Source organism: Coccinella septempunctata, chromosome X (assembly GCF_907165205.1).
Source record: "Coccinella septempunctata chromosome X, icCocSept1.1, whole genome shotgun sequence".
Classification (NCBI taxonomy): Eukaryota; Metazoa; Arthropoda; class Insecta; order Coleoptera; family Coccinellidae; genus Coccinella; species Coccinella septempunctata.
The window spans coordinates 6823651-6848078 of record NC_058198.1 but is presented as its reverse complement, the minus strand read 5'-3'; the positions used below and the strand labels follow the sequence as shown (position 1 = coordinate 6848078).

At 37.6% G+C, this 24428-nt stretch overlaps 1 protein-coding gene across 2 annotated transcripts in view; it reads right to left on the bottom strand.

The window, feature by feature from the left end:
• Positions 1-903: 903 nt before the first annotated feature.
• LOC123321544 (lachesin-like) overlaps positions 904-24428 on the bottom strand; it is a 94348-nt gene continuing 70823 nt past the window's right edge. For both annotated transcript variants that reach the window (XM_044909206.1, XM_044909207.1), the window contains exons 4-8: positions 20045-20230; positions 16965-17289; positions 2917-3036; positions 2067-2237; positions 904-1635 (exon numbers count right to left, since the gene is read on the bottom strand). In XM_044909206.1, coding sequence (XP_044765141.1) covers positions 1430-1635; positions 2067-2237; positions 2917-3036; positions 16965-17289; positions 20045-20230 — 1008 coding nt within the window. In that variant the 3' untranslated portion in view covers positions 904-1429. The remainder of the gene's footprint in view (positions 1636-2066; positions 2238-2916; positions 3037-16964; positions 17290-20044; positions 20231-24428) is intronic.

Genomic DNA, 24428 nt, shown 5'->3' with positions numbered 1-24428 from the left:
ATAGGTTCATGTGTTATTTAGTTCTTTTTCTGATGATCTCTCAATAACTGTACTTACCCAAATTAAATCCACCTATAGTGTAGTCATGATAATAGGGACCTACCTGACTCATGAAAGAGATCTATACACGCTGGCTGGTAGTTTTCTCTATTATTTCCAATCTCCTTTTTAATCGATAACGAGGAAAAGTTAAACAAATGAGTAAAAAGTAAAAACGGAAAATTGTAGAAATCGAATTTTGGATTGACGGTTTCTCGCAGTTTATTGGCTCTCAGAATTTTACTATGACTGTATCTTTGGAAGAGTGTTGGCCTCATAATGTGAAAATCCGAGTTTCATAGCTTGCTCGGCTCATAAATTTTCTTTCGGTCCAGTGGTGTGAGATTCGTTACGTTTACTCGATGATGATTTGAAATATATGTGGGGAAAAAGAAATACGATAAAGTTTTCAACATTCTATTCAGCATGATATAAATATTTTTATGCAACAAGAAGATGAAATATAATCAACAGAACATTATCATCATCAACTACATTTATTTAATAATTGTGTTTCTATTCTTGAGGTCACCATTGACCTTTGATTAATTGAATATTATATGAAACAGCCCACAAAATATTTCTGGTATTTTTATACACATATGATATGCTGCAATCATGATGGGAGATCTACATAATAATTTTTCTATTTATTACCCCAAGGAGAAAGTGTGGATGTTCCTTATTTTTTTTAGCGATTGATGAGTTGTACATGTACATATGTTTTCTTTTTGGAGAATAAATAAAAACATTTTTAGCATTCTGCAGTATCTACATGAAAAACGAAATATGTTCATAAAAACAACATTTTCGAGGCTAAATTTCGATTTTTCCATAAATAGGGAAAGACTGATTCCCGTGAAGTATAATCTTGCAGAATTCAGTAGATAAAATCAATAAGAAACATCCACAATTTTCCACTCACCGACCTGCAACAAAAAAATAACAAAATTTCAGATGGCTTGACCATCAAAGTACCATGATTAAATGAACATATGGATAGCGACATCCAATTTCGATAATTTTACACCATATCCTTATATCTATTATACCTCTTAACTGTACACAAGCATTTACAATTGTTCGTTCAACAATCACCAAATCCATGAGTTACCACTGAAGTTTTCAGTAAGCTCAAAACAGTCCCCGTCAAAAATTTCCATCCACCCCAATAGAATTCATTTGAACAGTAACAATCGATGAAGAAAATACTCATTGGAATTTGTGAATAAAGACTGGCACCTAGCGACCCCCAATTTCGGTTATAATATTTTTGAACCTAAATACCTTCGTGTGGCGACACTGAGCGTTTGATAGCTAAGCATGAGTAAGAGAATTTGGCACATTTCACATGTCACTTCGTTCACGCACTTTTGTACACTGTTAGGAGTCATATCATCACAAAGAACACTAACAATAGGAAGTATACAGGCTTTATTGTTAGACATCCGGAATTCACGCTGGGCTCCAAGCTTATATCCTCAGACTCTGTCAGTGGGCCTTGGAAGCCGTTATAGGAACGATTGTCGCTGTTTTCATCGAGCTCCTCCTCAGGGCTATCATCGCTGAAATCCAGCTTCTCCTGTAGTTCCATTTCTGTAAAGATCAGAACAATCTGTCATGAAACTTCGATAACATCGAGTACATCAATATAAAAATACAGATTATACAGGATGGACTAACAAAAATTTCACTGCTCCAGCTTTTAATACCAGAGAGAAAGCCGTCTATAGAAATGGCGAATGAGAAAGGCCATTGAGAAAATCAGGCTGGAAATATTTCATTGCAGATTTGATCGGTAGGAAATTCAGAAGAACACTTCGATCAGCCTCGAGGGGTAACTACTACCGATCACCCATCGACTAGTATGCATGGAACACGAAAAAGTTGTTCCTGAATTCCAGCAGTTTATAGGATACACTCGGTTCCATTTTATTGCTCTTCCTTGTCTCCCTCCCCGCAGGATACCTATAAACCTCTCATAGTTTCGGGGTTGTAAATCAAAAAGTAAGTGGCTGTTGACTCACCATAGAGACGAATGTTTCCTTCAGCATCTCCGATTGAATTCTTCGAGATGCATTTGTATCCTCCCAGATCGGACTTGTGGAATCTTCGGATCACCAGTTTCATCTGGACGCTGTAGTAGGCGTTGGATATTTCGGTCATGTGATATTTATCGTTGGTGATGATCATTTCTCCTGCAATACCGATTTAGAAGAACATTCATCACATTATTTAAGCACTAAACTAAACTACGAAAGCGTTGAGCGAACATGCAAAAAAATATAAAATTTGTCAGTTGAACTGGCAATTATACCTAATTGCAAGACAATTATATAGAGTTATCACTTTCAACTGGCAAATGTGTCAGTTTGAACTGGTAAATATTCATATTATTGTCAGTTTGAAATGGAAAGTTTAATAATTACAGCAGTAAAAGTTCCAAAATTTCCATTTTTGTTGATTTTGTTCAAGTTATGTTTATTTTTTTATTGAAATGATGTTCTTCATTATTCTTTATTCGTCAACTAAATAGCATTTGTTGTCATATGAATACTCATGGTATTCATATGACAACGATAAGTTTATCCTTTCAAATGATAACCTTTTTTTTGAGTTCCTCCAGAAAATGAGCAAATCCTTGTCTTTTATATATCTTATTTTTGTCTAGTCTGAATATTTATGAATTATTCCAGGAGAAAAAATACAAATTCCAAAAGATACAGCCTGGATATTTGACGAGACCACGAACGATTTTTCAACCACCCCAATTGAATAGAATAGATGCGTTAACGTGAGGGATGCGTCATATATCACGGGCCAATTGAAAAAAATGTAACTTTGACAAATTCATTCGCATGTATGAAATTCACGAACCTGTGTCTCTTGTCCAGTAGTTAATGGCCTTGGGTGAGGCCTCCACTTGACACTGAAGGGTGACGTCCGTGTTGATAGGGGCGCCCACCAACTGGTTGGGGACCTGGATCAGGGGGTGAACTGAAACATAGAGGGTTGCACATTCGTCAACAATGTCAGCCGCACTACCTACTCGCAAACCACAATACAGCGGAAATAAGCAACGGATAGATGTCGGAAGTGGTATCAAAATGATGTTGCGGCAATTATTCTGTTCTGGGCCACCCCTTGATGGTGGGTTACATCATCTCAAGAGAGGTCCGTATGAACCGCATGATTTAAGCTCGGCCATCCGAAGGCTACATATTTTATGTATCGGTATTTCCGAACTCATTTGGCAGGTCGACAAACAAAAGGACTGATGGACATTCTCGTCAACATTCGTAGACAAATAATGCTCACCAAGTGAGGAAAATTCATCTCACGATATAACGAACGTAGAATGCTTCCTATGCTATCGTTTTTTTCTTCAAAGGGCTAATCCTTCTAGTAGAGCTGCTGGAAACTAATGCATTTCGACGAATTAAGATTCTAGAAAGGCCAGATTGAAATTCCGTAAGCTTTTATCGAACTAGCCTTGTTGGGTAAGCTCATAATCACAATTCTCTCAAAATCCATTGAAATGTCACTGAGCAAATGCTTCTGTTTGAAGTTTAAAATATCGACAAATTTTTCATGTTCATAAAAGACGAGAGTAAAACTGTAGAAAAATTGTTTTTTACCACCTGATGAATAAAACCTTTAAAAGACAATAAGATCGTTCAAAGTTCGATCATTTCGAATAATAGCTATATGCTTCCGATGTGAATTGCTCTACGGACAATGAAATCTGTTATTGATTACTCTATCCGCAGTATATCACTCAATGTTGCATGATAGCAAATCTGCCAAACCATCAATAGATCTTTCAATATTCCTGTCAACAATCCCGTTTGATAATCTGGCCCACAGTCATGTCTATATCGATCCAAGTTGTGTCCGAAATAAATGCACCTTCAACATGGTCATTCTGGATGCAGTTCGATGGCGATGCAAAGGGTTGTTTCATTCATTCAATTAAATTCCAACGAAAATGTCAGAGGATTTATTCAATCGATGAAGTGTTTGTTGTTCTGTCTAGGTTCAACCCTGTTTTGATCCTACAGAATACAAATCTCAAACCCAGAGAGCTGAAGGACAAGTTGAAGGGCTTGTATTATGGGTTTTGTATGAGAACCTCTCGTCTCAGTCAATTCATTTACAGCACTGAAGTTCGCTTTTTTAAACTTTGCCTCTTGATTTCTTTTCCCTACTATGTAACTCTTCTTACCACAGCGTGTCACATGATGAAGCTACAGTTTTATTGGAGCAATTGTTGTCAGTGAAGATATTTCGTGAAGGTTGCTGTATTCTGTTACCGGGAAAAAATCTACAAAAAGACATCAAAAATCAACAGACTTATAATTCCTTAGGGCTAATTGCGACTGTGTGCCCTCCTGTGACTGAAGAGACCCAACCGTGACTTACAGATCCTTCCACACTCCCGGCATGGATAGTCACCAACCAGATCTGGCCGCAGCTGTATTATTCTCGAGTCTCCATTGTAACTGTGCACCAAAAACCTCCACTGTGACCTGTCCAACGCTAGTTGTTCCCAGTTATGATTGGCATTACCTGATTTTAGGGATTGATGTAGTGTATCCTTAAACCACTTATACTGGCCTCCTGGTTTCCGAGCTTCCTATGTGAATTCACCATACAGAGCTATTTTGGGGAGACTTGTGTCTTGCATCCTCAGAATGTGGCCGCTCCATCTGAGTCGGGCCCTCGTTACTTGAGTCTCAATTGTTATACAACTCCCGCACTGCGAGACTTCTGCATTCGAAACTTTGTGGAACCATCTGATGTGCATCATTTGTCTTAGATGACGTTGTTGCGTTTGTTCAAGCTGTCTAATATGTCGCCTGTTGGGCGTCAAGCTTTCGCTTTCGTGAAGAAGCGTTGGGAGGACGACTGCTTTGTGAACAGCTGTCTTGGTCGTCAGATTGAGGTCGTGATTTTGAAACACTCCGACCTTTAGCTTCCAGAATGCCCGTGATGCCTATTTCTGTGTCTAGGTTAGCCCTAGTATTTATGAAGCTTCCCAAGTATATGAATTGCTCGACCTGTTCCAGATATTCATTCTTCAGGCTGATATGTGTTTGAAGGCTTTCTGGCGGACTCACTAGGACTGACGTCTTATCTTTTATCACTTGGACTGGTATATTAAATATTTTTCCCAGCCTAATTTTTGTGTTTCTTGATCATGGGTTCATTTTTTGTGCTGGCAAGCAGGCCATTCTTACACTCTCATGTAGCTAAGCTTAATTTGATTCTTTTGAGTATATATTATATTGAACTCTAATATCTGGTTTCAGTGAGGTGTTACCACCTCGCTCATGCAAGATTCTCGTCCAAAGCATCTTTGTATTACCTAGGAATGGCGAGACACCAGGTAATCTAGACTAGAGTTCATCCTTCTCCTCACAAAATCTACACTCGTCAGGTTTTGCTAGATCCATTTTCAATAAGTGATTCCTTAGGCAGCAAGGAGGTGTAGTATATTCTTTTTAAGATCCAGATATTCCGCAGATCTTGCAGTGTTAAAATTCCCAAGGAAATTTTTGGACTTCTTCTTGTAGGTGCATTTTCCAATACCACAAAAGGGTTTCGGACCAATAAGAGGTGTTTGTGCTTCTCTACTGACAAGTCAGAATGTATCAATATGAAAATAGGTTCGGTGTGCTGTTTTTCTGATTCTGATGCTACTATTCCTTTTCCGTTTCTTAAGTGCACAAAATGACATGAAGTGTTGGAGCTCAGAAAATGGGGAGTCATCATCCGATATCACCTAATCCCAAAATTCTATCAGGGCACATTTTAAGGGTACTTTCTGCGAATTCAAAACGATCCCGCACGCTAAAAATTTATATCTCAACAAAGAGAGTCGCCTGGCACTTAATGTTGATGAGGAATTTTCTTCCCCGTCCACGAGGATATTATTTCGAATCTAATTCCATACGTCTAGCCCGGTGGTTTGAGTGTACAACGATTATAAAATGGAATTAATGTGGCATTATAATTGAATCCATTCCTATTCGGCAGTGACCTGTGAATTCCCATCTCTTCAGTTCCGAATCCGGGATAAAATCTACTAATATTCGTTCGTAAGATGACTTTCAATTTCAAACTTTGCACAGTATATTTACTTAGCGACATCGCGAATGTATAGATGAAATTCGTTTCGTCGGGGGAACCTTAAGCCTTTTAGAATTATACCACTTGGAGCTTTGTCCCTTGCGCTGTTCAATTCGAATGTTTTTACTGAAAGTTTGAGGAATCCATTACATCGAAACACTTCGCGGTCATAAATTATTGAGTAAGCGCTCAAGTGACAGCAATTATTATATTCCAAGTTGTTTCTACTTTGTCAAACATAGATTTTGTATACAGGGCGTCAGTAAGAAACCAAAAAACAGACAGGATCTCTTCTTTTTCTTCTACGTGAGGCCTTAAGGTTAGAAATCTAACTCATTCAGAGAAAACGAAGCATTCACCTCGCTGCACCCTCCTGGGAATCATCTTTCTGAAATTGAGTATGTTCCCTTCCCTTGGTACATTTTAAATACCGCTAGCCGATATAATTTACAACGTAACATTAAATATAGAGATACATGAGGTATTTTAACGGCACTGCGAAATGACCAGGGAAGTTGGACTTCTAGAATATTTATGCGTTTATTAATGGATTTGAGAGGACCAAAATTTGCATCTAGACTCCAGTCAAAAAACCACTTCAGTATTTTGCTCCCGTGCTCGAAATTCAAATCAACAGTTTTACATATTCATACAAGAAGAAGATGAAAGTGGGCATAATACTTTGAGAGCGTCGATTACCCAGCAGGAAAAATGAAGCATCTCTCGATGGAACACCTACACATGTTTTTTCCGTGATACGGAAAAAATTAGGTAATTTTCAGGTAATCGAATTTTGTTTTCAGATCCATTTTGAGGCATGACTTCATTCATTCTCCGTGTTGGAATAGCTCAAATCTAAAGTTAACATGTTCTATAAGGAAAACATCAGCTTGTTCTATATGATGCTTACTCTTTTGATCATAACATCACATCAGATAGGTTTGCTGATCAGATGTAATTATTCAAAAGAGACCAGGCTCTCTGAATTTTAATTGTCTCATTATCTGTACCTTCCCTAGATATTCTTAGGATGGCTTCATGGGCTCCCTTATCCAAAAAATCAATCATGTTTGCTCTATGGCAATCCCAAAAAACTGAAGCAAGAACTTTTTAACCAGATTTTTGGACACGAAACTTCTTAGGTCTTGGAGAACCAGAGTGTCGCTATTCCATCGATTGTTGCTTTGTTTCTGGCTGGTAGAAATGTTCTATATGATGCTTACTTTTTTAATCATAACATCACATCAGATAGGTTTGCTGATCAGATGTTATTATTCAAAAGGAACCAGGCTCATTTTAATTGTCTCATTATTTGTACCTTCCCTAGATATTCTTAGGATGGCTTCATGGGCTCCCTTATCCAAAAAATCAATCATGATTACTCTATGGCAATCCCAAAAAACTGAAGCAAAAACTTTTCCAGCAGATTTTTGGATACGAAACTTCTTAGGTCTTGGAGAACCAGAGTGTCGCCATTCAATCGATTGTTGCTTTGTTTCTGGCTCGTAGAAATGTTCTATATGATGCTTACTTTTTTAATCATAACATCACATCAGATAGGTTTGCTGATCAGATGTAATTATTCAAAAGGGACAAGGCTCTCTGAATTTTAATTGTCTCATTATCTGTACCTTCCCTAGATATTCTTAGGATGGCTTCATGGGCTCCCTTATCCAAAAAATCAATCATGATTACTCTATGGCAATCCCAAAAAACTGAAGCAAGAACTTTTCCAGCAGATTTTTGGATACGAAACTTCTTAGGTCTTGGAGAACCAGAGTGTCGCCATTCCATCGATTGTTGCTTTGTTTCTGGCTCGTAGAAATGTTCTATATGATGCTCACTTTTTTAATCATAACATCACATCAGATAGGTTTGCTGATCAGATGTAAGTATTCAAAAGGGACCAGGCTCTCTGACTTTTAATTGTCTCATTATCTGTACCTTCAATAGATATTCTTAGGATGGCTTCATGGGCTCCCTTATCCAAAAAATCAATCATGTTTGCTCTATGACAATCCCAAAAAAGTGAAGCAAGAACTTTTCCAGCAGATTTTTGGATACGAAACTTCTTAGGTCTTGGAGAACCAGAGTGTCGCCATTCCATCGATTGTTGCTTTGTTTCTGGCTCGTAGAAATGTTCTATATGATGCTTACTTTTTTAATCATAACATCACATCAGATAGGTTTGCTGATCAGATGTAATTATTCAAAAGGGACCAGGCTCTTTGAATTTTAATTGTCTCATTATCCGTACCTTCCCTAGATATTCTTAGGATGGCTTCATGGGCTCCCTTATCCAAAAAATCAATCATGATTACTCTATGGCAATCCCAAAAAACTGAAGCAACAACTTTTCCAGCAGATTTTTGGATACGAAACTTCTTAGGTCTTGGAGAACCAGAGTGTCGCCATTCCATCGATTGTTGCTTTGTTTCTGGCTCGTAGAAATGTTCTATATGATGCTTACTTTTTTAATCATAACATCACATCAGATAGGTTTGCTGATCAGATGTAAGTATTCAAAAGGGACCAGGCTCTCTGACTTTTAATTGTCTCATTATCTGTACCTTCCTTTGATATTCTTAGGATGGCTTCATGGACTCCCTTATCCAAAAAATCGATCATGATTACTCTATGGCAATACCAAAAAACTGAAGCAAGAACTTTTCCAGCAGATTTTTTGATACGAAACTTCTTAGGTCTTGGAGAACCAGAGGGTCGCCATTCCATCGATTGTTGCTTTGTTTCTGGCTCGTAGAAATGTATCCAAGTCTCATCCATAGTAACAATTCGGTTCAAGGAGTCTACATCGTTTTCAAATCGAGCACAGATCGAAAGCGAAGCTTCTACAATTGCACGCTTTGGTCAACATTCAAACATTTGGGGATCCTACCCTATCCATCTCTAGGTCTAGAGGAGTGGGATCTGTGATGACCTCAAGTTCTCTAGTTGGGCACGTACTCATTGCTCCAGTGATGCAGGCACAGTCAAGCCTTTGTACCTTTGATTCTGCTCGTGCTTATCTACTCTGTTTCAGCAAACCAAGTAGGTTCTTCCTGAAGCTACACCACCCTCTTGTAACTTTTGAAATAACTCTGGTAAGTAGCGGTATGGGATGTATTTGATACCAACTGACTCATCGATTCAAATCCAAATTTTCAACTTTCTAAGGACGTCCTCTCTAGATGTCAAATGTTTTTTACTAAGATCAGCGATTTTAGAGAGTATATTTCAGTAAAAAAATTTCGGTGAATTCGGATTCAATTTTCAGCGGTCTATGCCGATAGAATTTTGGCGGCCTTCGTGTATTTATTTATTTAATGTAATACATAAATTCCGGGGAGGGTATATAGCGTAAATGCATGACTGGCGAACGTACGAGCACAGCATATACGTCAGGAAATGATTGAAGTTGTGTCCGCTTACGTTTGTATTTATGGTTATGTTTATAATCAGTCGGCATTGTCTACTTAGCGTGGCCCCATTGCCCTAGGCTATTGTGCCGTGTGCATTCCGTCGCATCCATATTCATATGTGCTCTTTAAACAATTGTTTATTCTCGCCTTTTGTCCAACACGATAAATAAAAATGCAATAACGGATAGTAGGCAACACAACCGAAAAAATCACTTCGAACTCTGGATGAAAACTGTTTCACGAATGTTGAATCCTGTCGTTTATTGAGCAAACATAAGGGATTCGATTTTTTTTTCGAAGAATTTACTAGCGTGCGAACATACCGCGGCATTTCATGACAGGAACAAAACAACGTTCTGTAAGGGGTAGCTTTTCATACCACTTGTAGCAGTTCTTTCCATTAATATTCGGTTTGGCACCACCATCACCTGAAGCTCAGCTCGTGACAGCTTCTGCAGCTTTCTGGAGTAGGTCAGTGAAATCATCACGAGTTTCTTTGACTCAATAAGTCCAGGAGTGTTTCTCCAGAGGGTTATTCTGCTGTTCAACGACCATTCTTGAACAGTTGCCATAAAGTGGTCTTTTCCAAGCCCACACAAAGGCTCAGGTGTTAACCTTGATGCTCTTTCTGCAAGTTCATTACTGATGCTTAATGTTAGAGCAAACTCTTCTTGCGTTTGACATGAATTCTCCTCCTTAATATCTTAATAAATATTTTTCTCGACCAATCTCTTCACTTCTAGATTCAGCTTGAGATTTACTCGGTGTAGGAAATGAGCCTTATTGTCATCTCACCTATATTCCTGTAGTGTATATGTACACAAAGTAGTATCCATGTTGATCTACTTAAATTCATCGAAATGTCGCGCCATCAAACTGAGTGGATTTGTGAAACTTCTTCGGCGGACATAAAACCACCACCAATAAACATAGTTCCTTTCGTAAAAGTGAGAAATTTCCCGTGGAACACGTGAAAATTTAATTTAGATAGCCAAACAGCATACGGCGAGTTGACATCTCTCAGCGGAGGATATAATCATTCAGTTCGCCGCTGTAAAATATCCGTATTACGAATTCCAGCATTGTCCAATACGGAATTAAATGAAACCGCGAATAAATGGCAAGAAGAAATGCTGCAACATATATTTGGAACGGTAGGGCCGCAGTATTTAGTCATGAGAGGGTCTGGGGAGAATGTAATTCACGGATCTTGAGATGAAAAAAGTCGAATTTTTGTCATCCCAAACTATCAGGTTCACAATCAGCTCATAAGGTAATTCCCAATATTCAATGATGAATTATGAATTTTTCATGGACGTACGCACGATGTAGCCAGACTTAAAATAAAATAAAATCAGAGTTGCCTAGTCTTCCACCCTAGCACAAAAACTCGTTTTCGAAAATCTCGATTTTTTTGGACAAAAATGAGCAAGGGGTTAGACCCCCCTAAAAAGACCTATTTGCTACTCTGTCTAAAAATCAGGATGTTCTATTACTGTCCTCGGATATGGAGGGCATAGAATTTGTTTTGAATATTCTAGAGAATTGCACTCCAGAGAGCTCTTCGAAGTCAACTCGAAAATGAAAAGTGGAAAAACAAAAAAAAATATTTTCTCCTAAACAGTGTCGGATATTGGAAAGTTTGGTATATAAATATAGGTTTTCGAACACGCTGAATCCATTGCGATCAATTTCGGAAGCCTATTTCCGTTCGTTTAGATTTTCATCTTGGAAATGGCATTTTTCAAAAATTTGCAATTTTCAATCTGCGATATCTCCTGTTATAGTCGTCTGATCCAATTGGGATTTCCGGTTATATAATCAGCGTTGCCTCGGCTTCCACCCTAGCACAAAAACTCGATTTCGAAAATCTCGATTTTTTGGGTCAAAAATGAGCAAGGGGTTAGACCCCCCTAAAATGACCTATTTGCTACTCTGTCTGAAAATCAGGGTGTTCTATTACTGTCCTCGGATATGGAGTGCATAGAATTTGTTTCGAAGATTCTAGAAAACCAAACAGTTGATGATTCAATAGAGAATTGCACTCCAGAGAGCTCTTCGAAGTCAACTCGAAAATGAAAAGTGGAAAAACAAAAAATATTATTTTCTCCTAAATAGTGTCATATATTGGAAAGTTTGGTATGAAATTATAGGTTTTCGAACACGCTGAATCTATTGCAAGCAATTTCGAAAGCCTATCTCCGTTCGTTCAGATTTTCATCTTGGAAATGGCATTTTTCGAAAATTTGCAATTTTCAATCTGCGATATCTCCTGTTATATTCGTCTGATCCAATTGGGATTTCCGGTTATATAATCAGCGTTGCCTAGGCTTTCACCCTAGCACAAAAACTCGATTTCGAAATTCTCGATTTTTTGGGTCAAATATGAGCAAGGGGTTAGACCCCCCTAAAATGACCTATTAGCTACTCTGTTTAAAAATCAGGATGTTCTATTACTGTCCTCGGATATGGAGTGCGTAGAATTTGATTTGAAGATTCTAGAAAACCAAACAGTTGATGATTCAATAGAGAATTGCACTCCAGAGAGCTCTTCGAAGTCAACTCGAAAATGAAAAGTGGAAAAACAAAAAAAAATATTTTCTCCTAAACAGTGTCATATATTGGAAAGTTTGGTATGAAATTATAGGTTTTCGAACACGCTGAATCTATTGCAAGCAATTTCGAAAGCCTATCTCCGTTCTTTTAGATTTTCATCTTGGAAATGGCATTTTTCGAAAATTTGCAATTTTCAATCTGCGATATCTCCTGTTATATTCGTCTGATCCAATTGGGATTTCCGGTTATATAATCAGCGTTGCCTAGGCTTCCACCCTAGCACAAAAACTCGATTTCGAAAATCTCGATTTTTTGGGTAAAAAATGAGCAAGGGGTTAGACCCCCCTAAAATGACCTATTTGCTACTCTGTCTAAAAATCAGGATGTTCTATTACTGTCCTCGGATATGGAGTGCGTAGAATTTGATTTGAAGATTCTAGAAAACCAAACAGTTGATGATTCAATAGAGAATTGCACTCCAGAGAGCTCTTCGAAGTCAACTCGAAAATGAAAAGTGGAAAAACAAAAAAAATTATTTTCTCCTAAATAGTGTCATATATTGGAAAGTTTGGTATGGAAATATAGGTTTTCGAACACGCTGAATCCATTGCGAGCAATTTCGAAAGCCTATCTCCGTTCGTTTAGATTTTCATCTTGGAAATGACATTTTTCAAAAATTTGCAATTTTCAATCTGCGATATCTCCTGTTATATTCGTCTGATCCAATTGGGATTTCCGGTTATATAATCAGCGTTGCCTAGGCTTCCACCCTAGAACAAAAACTCGATTTCGAAAATCTCGATTTTTTGGGTCAAAAATGAGCAAGGGGTTAGACCCCCCTAAAATGACCTATTTGCTACTCTGCCTGAAAATCCGGGTGTTCTATTACTGTCCTCGGATATGGAGTGCATAGAATTTGATTTGAAGATTTTAGAAAACCAAACAGTTGATGATTCAATAGAGAATTGCACTCCAGAGAGCTCTTCGAAGTCAACTCGAAAATGAAAAGTGGAAAAACAAAAAAAAATATTTTCTCCTAAATAATGTCATATATTGCGAAGTTTGGTATGAAATTATAGGTTTTCAAACACGCTGAATCTATTCCAAGCAATTTCGAAAGCCTATCTCCGTTCGTTTAGATTTTCATCTTGGAAATGGCATTTTTCAAAAATTTGCAATATTCAATCTGCGATATCTCCTGTTATATTCGTCTGATCCAATCGGGATTTCCGGTTATATAATCAGCGTTGCCTAGGCTTCCACCATAGCTCAAAAACTCGATTTCGAAAATCTCGATTTTTTGGGTCAAAAATGAGCAAGGGGTTAGACCCCCCTAAAATGACCTATTTGCTACTCTGCCTGAGAATCAGGGTGTTCTATTACTGTCCTCGGATATGGAGTGCATAGAATTTGATTTGAAGATTCTAGAAAACCAAACAGTTGATGATTCAATAGAGAATTGCACTCCAGAGAGCTCTTCGAAGTCAACTCGAAAATGAAAAGTGTAAAAACAAAAAAACTTATTTTCTCCTGAACAGTGTCAGATATTGGGGAGTTTGGTATATAAATATAGGTTTTCGAACACGCTGAATCCATTGCGAGCAATTTCGAAAGCCTATCTCTGTTCGTTTAGATTTTCATCTTGGAAATGGTATTTTTCAAAAATTTGCAATTTTCAATCTGCGATATCTCCTGTTATATTCGTCTGATCCAATTGGGATTTCCGGTTATATAATCAGCGTTGCCTAGGCTTCCACCCTAGCACAAACACTCGATTTCGAAAATCTCGATTCTTTGGGTCAAAAATGAGCAAGGGGTTAGACCCCCCTAAAATGACCTATTTGCTACTCTGTCTAAAAATCAGGATGTTCTATTACTGTCCTCGGATATGGAGTGCGTAGAATTTGATTTGAAGATTCTAGAAAACCAAACAGTTGATGATTCAATAGAGAATTGCACTCCAGAGAGCTCTTCGAAGTCAACTCGAAAATGAAAAGTGGAAAAACGAAAAAAGTTGATTTCTACTAAACTGCGCCAGATATTCGGAATTTTGGTATGGAAATATAGGTTTTCGAATACGCTGAATCCATTGTGAGCAATTGCGAAAGCCTATCAGCCTTTGTTTAGATTTTCATCTCGAAAATGGCATTTTCCAAAGTTGAAATTTTCACTTGAGAATTTCTCAAGACCGAACGGTTGCGCGGAGATGGATGAACTTCTCAGATTTATTACTAGAAGAATTGCTCCTTCAGAATATGTATCACACTTAGATCTACGGTAATTATCCTGAAAGTTGGGTTCAGTTAAAATTTCCTCAAGATCGAAAGGTTATCTCTTCCGGAGTATGTATAACGTTCAAATCTTCTATGATTTAATGATGATCATGCATGTTTTGCAGTGTCGAAAAATAATTTGCTCAAGTGAAAATTTTATAATAAAAGTTTGTGATAATTCAACGTTTGACAAAATAACGTCCATTTTCTGCAATGCCTTCAAATTACCACATTGAATTGAAAATGATCAATTTCCAACTCATTTCATCGTCCATAATTTGAAGGAGTTTTTTCACTGAATGTTGATGTGTCTCCTCTGAAACAGGTCGAAACCGATTCATGTTCATATAGTCTTAATTGGTTGGCATTTCATTTCAAGCTGTCTCGAAATGGAGGGAAATGAAATAGCACGATATTCCTCAAGAATTATGAGGGGATTCAATGAGCATTTTTGTTGAAAAAGGCCGGAGTATTTGTTGTGTTCTTGACTATCATTTTGCAGTTCCCGAAGCACCGAACTCGAGCTTTGAATTCAATTCAAATAACGTGGAAATTATTCAGCCCATTCTCCCAATTTCATGGAGAATTTTTGTATGAATAAGATGGGAAATGTTAATTTCGATATCACTCTTGGAAGAGTCTTCGGACGAGAAGTTTTAGTGGAATCTAGTTGATGGCTGTGAATGCCTTTCACTGGGGTGTTTAATCACAATGAAAAATACGAGGACAACGACGTTGAATGAAAAGAAAATGGGAACCTTCTGTACAATTATTATGTCTGCTCTTTCAACGAGTAACTATATACCGAGAAATTCACAAGCTACGCTGTATCTGTGATGACATATCAAGCTAAACACGCCTACACATGGCTCAGAAATTATTCTCATGTGCCGAATATAACAAATTCATAACCTCTTCAACAAATTACGAAAAACTTCTAGGGCCATAGTTAAAATATCAATAACAGACACTCAGAAATATATTTTTTATTTCACCCATCTTTGCATAGTCAATTTGACTGTAAGGGACAAGAACATTTGGCAGTCTGAATGGACTACGAGCACTATTCGGATATTTTCAACCAAGAATTAGTTAGTGATCCCTCGAATAAAGTTCCTGGTTTTGATCTTCCCAGGATAATATGGTATATTCTGAATAATATAAGAAAAACAGGTGACCGACGTTGAAATAGTATACTTTTCCGATGGAATCCAGTTGAAAGCCATAGTTTTGAATGCGGGGAACCAGAAGAATGAATCATCTGGTTGATCATTGTCCCATTTATAAATTTCAGGATGGTTTTTGGCTATTCATGCAGTTTCCGACTCTTTTTTGTATTGGGTTTTTGGTCGATCTGACATAAAGAACTTAATTTTATCATCTCACATTCATCTGCTTGTGGTTTTTTCATTTTAGATAAAATTTTCTGGTAACTTGGAGAAGACTCCATGGGTTATTTTTTTCTTCAAGGAAAGGATCAATTTTTGCAGTGCGAGATGCACTTTAATGTGAAATATCGCGGCTTATTTTGTGAACAGTTTCCTCTCTAACCATCCACTACACTTACGAGGAGAAGGAAGTGTTTTTACTGGGGTTTTCCCTTAGCTCTTGTGCAATACGCAAAATTGTATGGTACCCCGTTAATCTAACCTCTGCTAAAACTGTATCTCATACACAAGCTATAGTTATTGTTTGATGTTAAAAATTTTAATGCTCTTCACCAGAAGTATATGTATATTTCAATTCATCTGTGTGACTCTTCACCTCCTCTACTATTTAGTTCGATTACAAATAAAATATTCTGTAATGAATCCCAGTTTTCTGAGGAAAATTGGAGTTCATTTTAGTGCATTCCTTTCATGTCATATTTCCGCCTTTGAAAATATTTCAATTCTCAAATATTCAGTACATTCATTCCGATAGGCAGAGTAAATGTAAAAAACCGTTTGTCTGTGTCTAACGTTGTTTTTGCCCTTGGGGTACTGAAGAGAAGGTCCCGTCAACCCCCCTGTCCGCGTTCCGCGTCATAAGTGTTGAATCCGAAATCTCTTATTTTCTATCAGTCATGGCGCGTAAGCCCTTGGGGTAGAGAATAAGAGATACCGCTCGTCGTCAGTGAAATCCCGTAGTGGCGCTAAAAGCTAAAAATAGACCTTTTCTTCGCTATCAGTCATGGAGCGTTATAGCCCTTGGGGTACTGAGTAAAAGTCTTGAATAGATCCGCCCTGGTGGTGTTTCTTTTCATTGGAGAAATACAATTAATTACATCCCGATACCGTATAGCAAGTCATTTCACTTCGCGAGGTCATCCTTAGTATTCATTTCGTCAGTTCTTGACATAAGTTGAGATGAGTAAAATCAACAGGAGGTACATTATATGCCCCCTCTTGGAGGATATGGGTTTCATAACAAAAATTCATATAAAAGCCCCCCTTAATTTTCGTTGAAGAAACACCCCCTGAAATCTTTCCCATCAATTCAGAAATAGCCCGTGTAGAATGAGTGGAAATACGGGTAAGTGCCGATTGTTGGAATAAAAACTCACAATGTACATGCAGCATCATCCTCTTACTGACTGTTGGCGGGACGCCGTTCGCTGCTATACACAAATAGGCCCCCATTTCTGACCTCGTCACCTTGGATAGCGTCAACATTTCCCCTTCAACGGAAACCATTTTTTCCACTTTTCCGCTAGGGGTGCTGCGGGAAACTATCGGTGCCCCGTCCTCCCTCCGCCAGACAATTCGGGGTTTCGGATAGCCGCGTGCCTTGCACACCAGCTTAGCGGATCCACCTTCGGGCACCATCATATCGCCAGAAGTCTCCTCGTAAATTATGTCGGGTGGAATTACCACTTCCAGAAAGGCGGTCTGAAACACCCACAATTAGTTATTGTTTATTGTTCTCAGCCGAATGATGTGAATGTTATAGGGGAGTTTGTCTGGCGTTCAGTTCAGATGGCCGTTTTGAGCGAGACGCAATTGCAAAACGGGAAATGTTACAGAACATCCGCCGGACTATATAGACTTGTAACTCTTGAGTTAATGAATTTCGTATGGACACACCGAATTATTCTACTCGTACGCTTAACGCTATGCTGTTCTCGGCGATAGCTGAAAATATGATAACAACACAAGCAAACTTTAATGGGATACCAGTATTTTACAGAAATAAGTATTCAAGGTTCACCTCAACCTATTGCCAAATTCACAGAAATACGAACAAGTTATATGCTGAAACTGCATTGGCAATTCTCTGCATTACAAATTAGTTCGGTCTGTTTTTAAAAAAATGGCTTTAACTGTTATCAATATCCCAACAAAAACAACATTCAGCAACTGTACAGATACTGCATTACAAGATGCCACAAAAATTGTTGTGCTGAAACTGCACAGTCTCTGTATTTGATATATAATTACTGCACAGTTTCTGTATTATTTCTGCATTTGAAAAATGCAGTATTTGATGAACAGTTACTGCACAGTTTCCATGAAAATCATTCAAAACACGGCCAGTGTGTGCCTCGCAAACTGATCACTGCATGAGGAGTTGCCTCAGATCACAAAAGTCGTAAAAAAATATTGAGAAACGCTCAAGTGAAACATTTTATCAAAACTATTGTATTCTGCAGACATTTCCTCAACTAATTACTGGTTTCTCCTACGGATAAAGCAAGATTTGAAAAGTCACTTTCTTCGTAGAAATCGAAAATGGGCTACCAACCTGGATCGCCTCAGGAGACGAGGCAGTTTTTCGAGATGACTTACGAAAATAGCCTTGGAAGTGAACGAAAGTAGTAGCCGGCGATTGAAAATACTTTTAATGGTCTGTTTTCATGAAATAAATATTTTTGAGCATAAAAAACAGACCAAACTCATTTGTACTCCCAAAATGATGATCCGAAAAAAAAATTACTCAAATTAGTCAAAAATAACACAATTATCGAAAGCTGCTGTAAAACTTATTAAATTCTAATACCAAATAAAAAAATTATGTGATATTTTACGACGTCATCAATGAAAAAATTTTCTTGGCAAGCGAATTCTTCAGTGTAAACATATTCTGGTGAAATACTTGGTCATTTCACATAAATTTGCTCAGATGTAAATTCAGGACAAACGAATGCATCATATTTGTATGCGGAAAGTTTTTTTTTGGAATTTTGAAACCATCGAAACAGAATATGGATCAATTTCTATTGAAAAAATTGTCTCAGTTTGGATTCCCTGTTATAATGTTATAATGTTTTCGAGTTTGATGTAGTTTTTGGGTGAATTATTATTATATATTTATCTCTATTAGCGATTTCCTATGTGACAGGAGTTGTCGCCCATTCAGTAATAATGTAATTGTGTTTCAAAGGATGCAAACATCCTCGTTTTTTATCGGATATTCAGCGAAGTTCTCTGATAATACAGATCTCATCAATAAGTCCCACTAATGAAAAGAATATATCTATTTGTGGCATTCATCGTCTGTTCATCCTGCATTCAAAATGAGTCGGTTGGGACACAATTCATCTGTTAAATGAAGTCGTGGTGGATAATTGCGTTGAATTGAGTTTTCTCAACATCAGTAAGACAGAGGGAATAGAAAATTGGCTCTTCGACCGTTAACTGCTATTCAGAATTCACAATCACTCAGAAAATTGATCCAATAATCTATAAGGAAATGTTTACAGTAGCTGATTGGAATATTTTCACACTAAATTAATCAACAGCGATCTGGAGAATTCTAGATCGACCGAGTGTGATTAAAGTTTAGTCATTATCATCTTGCAGAGGCCTCATCGTTATGTCTGAACGAAGCATGTTTCACCCTAGATGCCGAAACGTGGGGACAAACTTCGTACGATTGAGATAAGCGATAATCTTCTAATTTCTACACGATTAAAAATATTCAGAGCCGTTTTTTGATTGTACCAGATGCATACGAATCTTCTCACAATCACGTCAAGTCCGAAAAACACTTTCAGTTTGTCTCACTCATATTTGCCTACCTGTGTACGCCAATCTAGATTCTACAATTCATTAATTGCCATTTCAACGTTCGACGATGGTATCCAGCTCAGTGCGCAGGTTAATTTCTGAACCAATTAAGAAATTATTCGCTTGCGCAGTATAATAACTGGCTATCACGGTTCGAAAGCAAGCGATAAATAAGTTCACGGATTCCTGTAATATGTATAATACTTGTGTGTACTCCGATACCACGGAATACATATCCATGTAGTTAATGATTTTGATTACACCGAGCTTATCTGGATTTAATTATGTGCAATTCAATTATTGGGGTACAAGGATTTGACGAATTGATTTCACAAGAGTTTATGGGCTTTATTCATTCATTTTCGACATCCTTTAACTTCTGTGTCTATTTTCAGACTAATGGAACCAGGCAGATCGAATTAACAGATATCTTATATGTGAATTTGGTGCTTGTACTCGTTAATATTATCAAATTGCCCATGTTGAGTGTATATTGAAATTTCTGCTACGAGTTCTGAAACGATGAATGCCTATGAAGAAAATCCAATTTTACAATTTGCGAATTGCAATGTGACTACATTTATTCGAGCATTAAAACTTAGAGCGGAAACAACTAGGAAATAGAACAAACATTTACCTGCATTTTCATTGGGTCCGTGTTAACTTGGCACATATATTGACCACGGTCCTCTCTTTTAACGCCTCGTATATTCAGCGTCCATGTGTTGAAATCGTTGTGAGTTACAGATAATCGGGCGTTGTTGGTGATAACGTGCTCATGGATGGCTAATATAGCTTTAGTGTCCGCTTTAATCCAGGCTACCTGAATCAAAATAATTTCTTAATTTCTCCTGATGAAAACAGCTGCGGAAAATGCCGTAAGGATACTGAAATTCTCTAATTAGGACTATAAATGGGTGTACGATTCACCGTTCAGCAGTTAATTACTGAAAAACTATTTGCCATGTAACACGCTGATGTGTGTTATGTTTTTGGAGTAACACATATCATTTTCGCGAAGAACAACTAGATTACTTCATTGTCAGGATATGAACATACGTACCTAATAAAATTTTCGTCTCGTTTTCGAGACAAGACTTAAGTCCATTAGACGAGGCTTCATTTCTAATCGGCGAGACGAGACTTTACTGAAGCCTCGCCTCGTCTCACTGATAAGACATGAAATTTCGTCTCGTCTTCGAGACGAGACTGAAGCCCACGAAACGAGACTTCATATTGTCTTATCGGTGAGACGAGGCGAGGCTTCAGTAAAGTCTCGTCCAGCCGATAAGACATGAAGTCTCGTCTAGTGGGCTTTAGTCTCGTCTCGAAAACCAGACGAGACTTCATGTCTTATCGGTGAGACGAGGCTTCAGTAGAGTCACGTCTCGTCGATGAGACATGAAGTTTCGTCTGGTTTTCGAGACGAGACTAAAGCTCACGAGACGAGACTTCATATTGTCTTATCGGTGAGACGAGGCTTCAGTAAAGTCTCGTCTAGCCGATAAGACATGAAGTCTCGTCTCGAAAACGAGACGAGACTTGATGTCTTATTGGTGAGACGAGGCAAGGCTTCAGTAAAGTCTTGTCTCGTCGATAAGACATGAAGTTTCGTCTCGTAGGCTTATTCCTATGATTGATTCCGATACTTTTCTTATCCTATATCCTTTTCATGAAACAAATCGTAGGTTTAGTAGCATGATAACGACTTTCACATACACCTTCTCCAATTTGAGGTAATAAATAATAAATGTTCTACATATAAGAAGAGGAGATCCAAAGAAGGGTTCAAAGAGTTCGATAAATTTCCATTTCCATCAGATTTTGTTAATAACCCCATTACGTTTATGGATTCACTCACAAGAATTACTCACGAGATGATATACATACACTATAACTTCATTTCAAGACAGTTATGATCTCCTTTACACAGGTCATCCTTCCTTGACAATAGTAAGGGGAGCATTGTATTCACCATTATGTGCCATAACAACGTAAGTCTACGTAAGTTTCATTTGGGCGAGGAGAAAGTGTTCAAGAACAGTTCCAGAGCTATGAGGGCTGTAAAATATTCACTTGCTTGTCAAATTTATTGAATCGGGTTGACTATGAACCATGAACCAGCTGGAGAAGAATATTGAAAGCCTCGTTTGATTTCGAAGATAGAAGTGAACTTAATCATTAATAATCGAGAAAGGCAAGAGTAGTTGGAGCCAGTTTCCGATTGTTTAAGTCGAGTTCATTGGGGTAGAATTGAGGTGACCTTTCTTATGTATCGGTTATACGAGTTCCTCTCAAACTTTCAGCGTTGCCTACCACTCCTCCCCCATTACATTTGATGGAGAAGAAATCGATTTCTGTGTGGTCTTATCACAGATCACCTGGGCATTGATTTTCGAGAATATAATGATTTATCGAAGTCGGTTTTTCAATGTTCAATTCCAGCCGATCCGGGAATGAATTGGGGTCGAATATTGGGGTGAACTTGAAGTTGAACTAGATCAAGAGTATTCTCTTTATACCTTGATTTATCCCAACTTATGGATAGGTCGATACTGATATCTTTTTTTCAGGAATATTTGAAACTTTCTGCTACAAATGAATTACTTCTTCAATTGAACTTGAACGAAAAGATCACGTAATTCATGTTGTGGAATTTTATTTTTCAGTATTGGATCTCCTGGTTCGTAGTTTGGTTTTCTCTAAAGTTCTAGTTTGACGAAGACTTTCAATTATTCCAGAAACCCAAGTTATCTGGGAAAATGTCCATATTTATCAATTGTGTAATGAAATGCAATGAAAACATTGTTTACGTCGCGAACTTTTAATGGGTTTTGTCATCATTTCAATTCGAAGGGTTATAGAAGTAAATTCAGTATCTACATTTCTGTTCTTTTGCATTGAAAGTAAGAGCATACATTCTGGTGAAAGCCATTAACTAGGCGTTCAGTAGACGCTGCACAGGACACTGAATTTCAGTCTCTAAAATTGACTTATTAAGTTGGTCTAAGAATTCTCAGTATATGTCTCTACCCTCTTTTTGAATGAAACGTCTATTCAATAGCAAAAAGCCCAACGAAGCCATATTCAAAAACCCAACAAATATTTCAATAACACTATAAGGATAGAGTAGCATGTCCTCTTCCAATTCCTAGTCCTTGTACAGGGTGACCCACCGAAAATTTGACGCCAGTTTGGATGTTCAAACTCGAAACAAGATAGGGCCAATCAGTTCCTCATTGAAGGGGTATTATTTCAAGTTCTGTATTTGTTAAATATCACTTCCATACCCTAGGTGTTGGAAGAAAAGACCTAGAATTTTGCATGAAGAAAAAGGTCATAATTGAAAGTGTATGTTCATACCAAAACAGTTTTGAAAACAGAATGATACATTAAAATGTTGAAAATACAGCATAAACCTTCCCAAGACAACTGGCAGTTGTCAAATCAGTTGAATTGATTCGATAATAGTGGTCAATTCTTGTGAAATTTGTGGAGGAACTTTGCACCATAGAATTCGGAACAAATGTATTAATCCAATAGCGTTTTTCATTGGGAAATAGATATTTGGTCGACTACATTGAAGAATTCAAGATCGAAATCAAATTCTATTGGTCTCATGAATAGGATCCATCCATTAATAATATCATTCCTGCTTCAAAACTCCAAATATGAGAACAGTAAACCTGAAACTTAACTTTTTTCAGCTCATCGGTATCTTAAGGACTCAATTTCTCTAATATTCGGAATTCCTCTTATTCTCGGGTGAAATTCTCGTATAATTAAAATTCTTCGACCAACTTCCTTCAGATAATTTGAACATAATTTGGATAGCTTTATATTAATAGGAAAAATAATTAGACCCACTAGAAGGAATGCAATGAATGCGTCAATTCAGTTTCGGATGTTTTTGGACTGTTAGGTCTACGATTAAACACGGACTCATCGATAAACGAATTTTTGGCGAATACAGGGTGTTTGTTCGAAGGGTCGAACACTGAATCGGACAGAGTGAAATTTTCGTTTTAATATTTTGTGAATGTTCCTTAGGACAACATCCAAAGTGAGCATACTCTTTCAGGATCAATCTCATGGGACCCCAAATGAGTATTAATATGTATATTCACATTCGAACTTAAAATTTTTCACGAATCAGAATGTCGGAAATTCAAATTGGACGCAAATCGAAAAATCCTTTCGGAATCAGTTCTCCATATTCACGTGTTTAAAGACGTAGGTATCGTTTCGAAATACCAAGTCTTCTTCAATCGGAAATACTAATATTACTTCTGGGGACGACCGAGAAGAAAATTTCCCGGAATTTGATGCCATTCCGATCTCCAGAGACTGAAGTTCAAAGCAGTGACAAACGAATGTATCATATTCATCCAATGAAAAAAATCGAGATTATATTTCGTATCGTTTTCCGTCAAATTAACTATCGGAAACCGGAAAAGCTCCAGGTGAATGGTCGCACTAGGTTGTTGTTTGAAGTGCATAGCCAAGTATATTTCATAGGTCCTACTCAGAAGCCAACAGATTATACTGATGCTGTGATCGGTGTACCCAGAAATTGGCTAGGGAATTGATACAATTTCCTAAACTTCTTTCAGTTCACATGACTATATACCTACTTAAAGATAATATAGAGTCGTTGGACAATGTATGTCATATATTTCATCTCATACAGTATCTTTGATTCGCTACAGTCGGTGCTCAAAGGTGAAGGAAATAGTACAAGATTGGAACGATTCAAAAGAAGCTCAAAGCTGTGTCTTTTCTGGTTTATTGAGGTTTTTAAATCGAAGATATCGAAATTCAATTGGCCTCTGCAAAATAGCCAAAAGATTTTCGATAATGATCGTTTTATTTGAAAATTATCGTGTATGAGGAGTTACTGGTATACGAAAATGTATGTATGATTTCGTTGAGACTTCTTTTCTTTCTGGAAAGGCTTTGACATGACCATTTAATTCAGGACTGATACAGTTGAAATGGGAATGAAAAATGCACTGGAAAAG